General features: G+C 39.2%; 1 protein-coding gene across 1 annotated transcript; it reads left to right on the forward strand.

The window, feature by feature from the left end:
* Positions 1 to 2067: 2067 nt before the first annotated feature.
* Positions 2068 to 3133, forward strand: LOC137643270 (uncharacterized). The gene has a single exon (XM_068376111.1). The coding sequence runs from the start codon at positions 2068 to 2070 to the stop codon at positions 3067 to 3069; it is 1002 nt and encodes a 333-aa protein (XP_068232212.1). The 3' UTR covers positions 3070 to 3133.
* The last annotated feature ends 6143 nt before the right edge of the window (positions 3134 to 9276 follow it).

Here is a 9276-nt window from a genome sequence, read left to right on the forward strand (position 1 = left end):
AGATCTTTCATATATAAACTATAAAAAGACTTGTGTCAACCTTTTCAACATAAAAACATTTGCTGCAGGTTTGAACTTTTGAAGTTCTATCGATTCAACTACCCGATTAGGAAGATCATTCCACAACTTGGTCACAGCTGGATTGATTGATTGATTAGGAGTTATCCGGCATCCTGACAGGGTCACAGCTGAAATAAGACTTCTAGAATACTGTGTAGTATTGAGCCTCATGATGGAGAAGGCCTGGCTACTAGAATTAACTGCATAGCCTACCTAGTATTAGGAACAGGATGGTAATGTCCGGACTTATCTTATTATACAATCACATGGTAATTCAACATTACTCTAATTGAATACCTGTTGTCATTTTCAACGTATTATAAAAGGTCTACATAACATTGCTTAATAATACCAATGAAATTGGCAAAAAATAAACCCCACAATAGTTCTCTCTCTCTCTCTCTCTCTCTCTCTCTCTCTCTCTCTCTCTCTCTCTCTCTCTCTCTCTCTCTCTCTCTCTCTCTCTCTCTCTCTCTAACACACACACAAAACTATAAAAGTCCCTGCTGTCATTCTCAAGGCATTATAAAAGGCTTATATAGTATTTTTAATACCCAGGAAATTGACTGAAAATAAACCACACCATAGTTCTTCCCCCCTTTCGCTCTCTCTCTCTCTCTCTCTCTCTCTCTCTCTCTCTCTCTCTCTCTCTCTCTCTCTCTCCTCCTCTCTCTCTCTCTCTCTCTCTCTCATAATAAAACTTTAACTGCTCCCGTCCTTCTTTACGAGGCGAATTAGCTCTCATTCGCAGATGTAAAGATCCTTTGTGGTGTTACCATTCCATTTTCATAAAATATAATGGGGGGGGGAGGGAATTCAAGAAATGCTATCTATGGGGCAAATGTACCACTTGTTGGTTCAAGGCTGAGGTTAATATCTGGCTCAAGGTTGGGGTTAATCTCTGGTTCAAGACCAAGGTTAATCTCTGGTTCAAGGCTGGGGTTAATCTCTGGTCCAAGGCTGGGGTTAATCTTCGGTTCACGGCTGGGGTTAATCTCTGGTTCACGCGGAGCTTGGACAGATTGTTCTGACAGTTCTGTATGAACTACCATCACGAAGTGGCGAATCTTTGAAACTTGTAAACTTAGCACCTTTGTTCTCAAACAAGAGAACTAAATTTAGCATTTACTTCCGTTCATACAGATGCCGAGGCAAGGAATATTGTAAAATTATGAAACAAAAATTAATGCTGCAGCGTAATTGTGAAATAACGTTGTTGCTTCAAAAACTAATAATTTGCCGTTTCCTAATCGGATGAAGCAGAAAAAACACTATGAAGAAAGAAACTATTATTATGAACCAAACGTTTGAGGGATATGAGCAATAGGATTTCTCAATACCTCTTAAAATGATGAGCTATCATTCCTGTCGAAAAAAATAGCTGTAACCTTTGCGAAGAGTGGCGTTAAATTTGGTATAAACTAGAAATGCATAACAACCCAACACTGACGAGTGGTTTTGATGAAATAGATATACTAATACCACCAATGCCGACAATGTTAATGATATAAATATTACGAAGTAATATTTGAAGTTAAAGGGGGAACAACCCTGTTTATTGCAATGCAAAAAAGGTATCACTATTAAGAGAAAAATTATCATAAAAACAGTTGCATAATTCACATATACTGTGTACGTACACACACACACACACACACACACACACACACATATATATATATATATATATATATATATATATATATATATATATAGGTGCTCTTCCAATATGTGATCTACCGGGTTGTTTCTCTTCCAATATGTGATCTACCGAGTTGTTTACATTCCAATATGTGATCTACACAATAACAACCCATATTTCCCCAACAAACTTGCAAACTACCGGGTTTTTAAACCACGTAGTTGTTTACCCATTAATTATCCATTATTAACCATTAAACATAGCAAAATATCTAGTTGTCAGCATTCCAGTATAAACAAAACAATCTTCAAAAGTTAAATTTGAAATATCCATTTGAATTATTTATTTGGAATACAACCCATATAATGTGGACGCACGCAGAGTTTGTAAGGAACGTTATTTATAATGAAGAAACAGCTGTAGCCTACTTACGTGAAAAGAATTTATTGGATGATCCTGAAGTTGTTGCCATTAATTGTGACAAGTGCGGAAGTGTTATGAAAAATAAAAGACGTAAAGTGAAAGGAAGTTTTGTACCTGTAATGAGATGTCCAGTGAAAGGGTGTCAAACTTTTAAAAGTGCTCGTACTGGAAACAGTTTTTTTCATTACTCTGATTTAAATAATAAGACGAATTGCAAACTTTCCTTATGCCAGATTCTGGATATTGTGTATTTTTTTGTGTGTGAAACCCCTATCAAATATGCTGAAGTTATCACTGGACGATCTCATTCCACACTAGTTGACTGGTATAACATGTGCCGTGAAGTTTGTACTAAAATAGTTCAGCAAAAAGGTCAGATGGTCGGGACTACTACAGAGCCAATACAGATAGATGAAGCTAGATTTGCTGGCAGGAGGAAATATAACCGTGGAAGACTACTTCAAGGAAATCTTGGCCCAGAATCAACAGACAGTGAAGCAGAAATTGAAAATAATAGGAATCACGGCAACAGGATAGACGGCCCTTGGGTGTTCGGTTTAAAGAAGGGTCTTGACTGTCGTTATTTTTTTGTTGATCGTCGAGACAGAAATACACTTTTACCAATAATAATTCGTGAATGTGCACAGGGATCAGTAATACATTCAGACGAGTGGCCGGCTTATGGCACCTTGAATTCTCATGGATTTTTACATTCCACTGTTAACCATCAACGGCATTACGTCGACCCAAATACTGGAACGCATACCCAGTCAATAGAAAGATCGTGGTTAGACGCAAAAATAAAAATTTTGCTAACGATGAGAGGTACCGCTATACATATGCTTCAGTCACATCTGGATGAATACTGTTATAGAATGATGAGAAAAGAATCTGTAGATTTATATTCTGACTTTTTAAATGATATTAGAGAGGTCTATCGTTAAATGTCTTGATTTTTACCTTTTTCCATTTTTGCTATCGTTAAATGTCTATTATTTCCTTTTTAAATTTTTCAAAAAATAGCCAATAATAAATTATTTTTATTTTTATTTTGTCTACTTTTATTCCTAGTAGATCACATGCCATGAACAGTAGATCAATAGTAGATCACAAACCTCCGGTAGATCACATATTGGAAGAGCACCTATATATATATATATATATATATATATATATATATATATATATATATATATATATATATATATATATATATATAGAACACGTGGGCACAGTGTTCTATCTTTTTTCCCTTCCTCGTGTATTTTTGAAGTTTTTATAGTTTATATATGGAAGATATATTTCAAAGTTGTGACTGTCCTTAAAATATTTTATTTTAATTGTTCATTACTTCTCTTGTAGTTTACTTATTTTCTTGTTTTCCTTCGTCACTGGCCTATTTACCTCTGTTGTAGCTTAGCTAATATACATATATATATATATATATATATATATATATATATATATATATATATATATATATATATATAATGAGAATATAATTTTTAATGAAATCTCTACGGGTATACCTATCAAGAAGAGAGATGAATCTGTTACAACAGAGGATGAAGAAAAGCATCGTTGGAACAAGGTCACGAATAGGAGACACGAAGGGAACAGCGGAGTACTCCAAGGGAATGTGTTGTCCCCTAAGCAGTTTATCCTCCTCGGGGATTTTGTAACGCGTAGAACAGTTGGAGATGGCGGAGAAGGATTAAACATGATTGTTAATAGGAAATTACTTGACTTAGAGTATGCTGACAATGAAGTCCTTATTAACAGAACACCACAGGAATTGCAACGCTTTCTTATCAGAATGCATGAAATATCATATGAAGTTGGGCTCAAGATAAATAGAAGAAAGGCAGAGATGATGAGAACGGAATATACAATGGAAGATGAAATATCATTGGAAGGAGAAATGATTAATGAGGTAGAATCATTCAACTATTTAGGAACTATGATCTCCAATACAGGGTCATTAGAACTGGAGTTTAGTGAAAGATTGAAAAAAAGCAAATCAGACAATGGCTTGGTTAAGTAAAATTTGGAAATCAAATCGCCTGAAATTACATATAAAAATCAGGCTAAATATCAATTTAGTAAAATCTGTGTTACTGTATGGTCATGAGTCGTGGTATGGCAATGAAATATTCTCTCCGACAGATTTACTAAATTTGAGAACAAAGCCCTCAGAAGAATATTAGGAGTCAAATGGCAGGACAGGATTAGAGATAAAACTATAAGAGAGGTTACCCCAGTGCCATATGTGGACGAGATCATGGTGAGGGATAGATGGAGATGGTTTGGACATGCTCTTCACACTCTCCAAGAAAGTTTAGTTCACCAAAATTTCAACTGGGCTTCACAAGACACTAGTAGAGTTGGAAGACCCAGGCCTACATGGCTGAGGACTATGAACCATGAAGTCGGGGACGATGAGTGGAGAAGTATTGAATTAAAAGCTCAAAATAGAGACGACTGGGGAAATCTAACCGAGGCCCTTTACGTCAATAGGCGTAGGAGGAGATGACCATGAATATACAGTACATAATATATATATATATATATATATATATATATATATACATATATTATTATTATATATACATATATATACATACATATATATATATATATATATATATATATATATATATATATATATATATATATATATGGAGCCTCGATGGCTGAGTTGGTTTGGGCAACAAGCTCGGACTTCGTAGAAGTCGTGGCGCGGGTTCAACTCCGCATCCGACCAGTCAGAATGGCGGACACTGCTATCCGTTCAGACAACTCAGGATTATGTACATAATCGACGGATAGGTTTGCGTAAAGCAAATGGGTTTTACAGACTAATACACACACAAACACGGCCATTACAACACCTAAAAACATACCAGACACCTCACACGTCTCGAACTGTCGACCTCAGTACGCCATGACTCCTCGGGCTGGGAGGAATGGCGATGGTGGCTGGTACAACACAATTATACGCTACCGGGGTCTAGCGATGGCAGGTAGGGCAGCCGGTCGGGACTACAGTCCACCCCTAACTCAAAGTAATGTCCTTCAAAATGAAGGCAACCGTGTTAAGGCCGATTCACACGACCCGTTTTCTTTCCGACAGGCTGGGTGGTGGCTAACCGCCGTCGAAATGTTGTACATTCACACGAGGCGTTCCCTTTCCGTTTACCAGCGCGCGGTTTTCATTGTTTACTTAGATTCTATCACGCGAGGACCGAGTAAATTACGATAATTTTGACACTTTAAGATGTTGGTTGATAACTGAGTTGATAAAATAAGTTATGCAACTTCATAATGCTTCATGCACTATGCCAAGAATATTAAAATTGCGATAAATTACCTGTTTTATTTAATGCCTCTCCAGTCATTTTCCATATCTTTTATTTATGTAAATTATTTCTATACATGTTGTTTGCCGTGTCAAACATCTCCACATACCCTTGAAAAAGTTCAAATAACCTCTAATACATGGTGTCAACAACAAACTAACTAATTTCTATGACTATACTATGAGGAAAAGTCGGGGTTGTAGGCCACGAAACGAACGGGTACAATACAGGTCCTCGTTCACACAAAAACATCATCCACCCGCTGGTTGGGACGGGTGGCTAACGACCGTCAAACCGGTCGGGGTTTCTTGGGAAGAAAGCCGAGCCGCCTCGGAAGGGCGACGTCCGAGGGCCGCCGTCTGCCTGACGGGTCGTGTGAACAGTTGCATTTGAATACACGTAAAGGCCGATTCACACGACCCGTTTTCTTTCCGACAGGCTGGGTGGTGGCTAACCGCCGTCGAAATGTTGTACATTCACACGAGGCGTTCCGTATCCGTTTACCAGCGCGCGGTTTTCATTGTTTACTTTGACTCTGTCACGTGAGGACCGAGTAAATTACGATAATTTTGACACTTTAAGATGTTGGTTGATAACTGTGTTGATGAAATAAGTTATGCAACTTCATAATGCTTTATGCACTATGCCAAGAATATTAAAATTGCGATAAATTACCTGTTTTATTTAATGCCTCTCCAGTCATTTTTCATATCTTTTATTTAAGTAAATTATTTCTATACATCTTGTTTGCCATGTCAAATATCTCCTCATACCCTTGAAAAAGTTCAATTAACCTCTAATACATGGTGTCAACAACAAACTAACTAATTTCTATGACTTTATACTATGAGGAAAAGTCGGGGTTGTAGGCCACGAAACGAACGGGTACAATACAGGTCCTCGTTCACACAAAACATCATCCACCCGTTGGCTGGGACGGGTGGCTAACGTCCGTCAAACCGGTCGGGGTTTCTTGGGAAGAAAGCCGAGCCGCCTCGGAAGGGCGACGTCCGAGGGCCGCCGTCTGCCTGACGGGTCGTGTGAACAGTTGCATTTGAATACACGTAAGAAACCTCGACGCCGCTTAACCGACGGCGAGCCTGTCGGAAAGAAAACGGGTCGTGTGAATCGGCCTTAAAGGCCGATTCACACGACCCGTTTTCTTTCCGACAGGCTGGGTGGTGGCTAACCGCCGTCGAAATGTTGTACATTCACACGAGGCGTTCCCTTTCCGTTTACCAGCGCGCGGTTTTCATTGTTTACTTAGATTCTATCACGCGAGGACCGAGTAAATTACGATAATTTTGACACTTTAAGATGTTGGTTGATAACTGAGTTGATAAAATAAGTTATGCAACTTCATAATGCTTCATGCACTATGCCAAGAATATTAAAATTGCGATAAATTACCTGTTTTATTTAATGCCTCTCCAGTCATTTTCCATATCTTTTATTTATGTAAATTATTTCTATACATGTTGTTTGCCGTGTCAAACATCTCCACATACCCTTGAAAAAGTTCAAATAACCTCTAATACATGGTGTCAACAACAAACTAACTAATTTCTATGACTATACTATGAGGAAAAGTCGGGGTTGTAGGCCACGAAACGAACGGGTACAATACAGGTCCTCGTTCACACAAAAACATCATCCACCCGCTGGTTGGGACGGGTGGCTAACGTCCGTCAAACCGGTCGGGGTTTCTTGGGAAGAAAGCCGAGCCGCCTCGGAAGGGCGACGTCCGAGGGCCGCCGTCTGCCTGACGGGTCGTGTGAACAGTTGCATTTGAATACACGTAAAGGCCGATTCACACGACCCGTTTTCTTTCCGACAGGCTGGGTGGTGGCTAACCGCCGTCGAAATGTTGTACATTCACACGAGGCGTTCCGTATCCGTTTACCAGCGCGCGGTTTTCATTGTTTACTTTGACTCTGTCACGTGAGGACCGAGTAAATTACGATAATTTTGACACTTTAAGATGTTGGTTGATAACTGTGTTGATGAAATAAGTTATGCAACTTCATAATGCTTTATGCACTATGCCAAGAATATTAAAATTGCGATAAATTACCTGTTTTATTTAATGCCTCTCCAGTCATTTTTCATATCTTTTATTTAAGTAAATTATTTCTATACATCTTGTTTGCCATGTCAAATATCTCCTCATACCCTTGAAAAAGTTCAATTAACCTCTAATACATGGTGTCAACAACAAACTAACTAATTTCTATGACTTTATACTATGAGGAAAAGTCGGGGTTGTAGGCCACGAAACGAACGGGTACAATACAGGTCTTCGTTCACACAAAACATCATCCACCCGTTGGCTGGGACGGGTGGCTAACGTCCGTCAAACCGGTCGGGGTTTCTTGGGAAGAAAGCCGAGCCGCCTCGGAAGGGCGACGTCCGAGGGCCGCCGTCTGCCTGACGGGTCGTGTGAACAGTTGCATTTGAATACACGTAAGAAACCTAGACGCCGCTTAACCGACGGCGAGCCTGTCGGAAAGAAAACGGGTCGTGTGAATCGGCCTTAAAGGCCGATTCACACGACCCGTTTTCTTTCCGACAGGCTGGGTGGTGGCTAACCGCCGTCGAAATGTTGTACATTCACACGAGGCGTTCCCTTTCCGTTTACCAGCGCGCGGTTTTCATTGTTTACTTAGATTCTATCACGCGAGGACCGAGTAAATTACGATAATTTTGACACTTTAAGATGTTGGTTGATAACTGAGTTGATAAAATAAGTTATGCAACTTCATAATGCTTCATGCACTATGCCAAGAATATTAAAATTGCGATAAATTACCTGTTTTATTTAATGCCTCTCCAGTCATTTTCCATATCTTTTATTTATGTAAATTATTTCTATACATGTTGTTTGCCGTGTCAAACATCTCCACATACCCTTGAAAAAGTTCAAATAACCTCTAATACATGGTGTCAACAACAAACTAACTAATTTCTATGACTATACTATGAGGAAAAGTCGGGGTTGTAGGCCACGAAACGAACGGGTACAATACAGGTCCTCGTTCACACAAAAACATCATCCACCCGCTGGTTGGGACGGGTGGCTAACGTCCGTCAAACCGGTCGGGGTTTCTTGGGAAGAAAGCCGAGCCGCCTCGGAAGGGCGACGTCCGAGGGCCGCCGTCTGCCTGACGGGTCGTGTGAACAGTTGCATTTGAATACACGTAAGAAACCTAGACGCCGCTTAACCGACGGCGAGCCTGTCGGAAAGAAAACGGGTCGTGTGAATCGGCCTTAAGAAACCTTGACGCCGCTTAACCGACGGCGAGCCTGTCGGAAAGAAAACGGGTCGTGTGAATCGGCCTTTACCCCATACGAATGGGAAAAATCATGCTAATAGAGTTCATTCATACATACATACACACACACACACATATATATATATATATATATATATATATATATATATATACATATACATATATATAGATATATACATATATTAATCACTGAAGCGTGAATGAACCACAAGTGAATGAAAGGCATTATTGCTTAATAATTTCACAAACAAAGGTAATCTGTATTGCAATGAGCCGCTTAAACACAATGTACCATACCTTTCTATTTTGTTCTCATTCTACGTTACGGCATCTAGAATATCAAGGGCCTTGCTTCCAAAAGCTCTTTCGCAACAACTTTCCCACACTTTTTAGGCATACCGTTTCGCACAATTTCAAAATATCTAATTGTGTCATACATGCCATGTAAACCATTCACATGAAAGATTTCACCTTCTCCCTTTTATTCCTATTGAACAGC

This window comes from Palaemon carinicauda, chromosome 6, assembly GCF_036898095.1.
Source record: "Palaemon carinicauda isolate YSFRI2023 chromosome 6, ASM3689809v2, whole genome shotgun sequence".
NCBI lineage: Eukaryota > Metazoa > Arthropoda > Malacostraca > Decapoda > Palaemonidae > Palaemon > Palaemon carinicauda.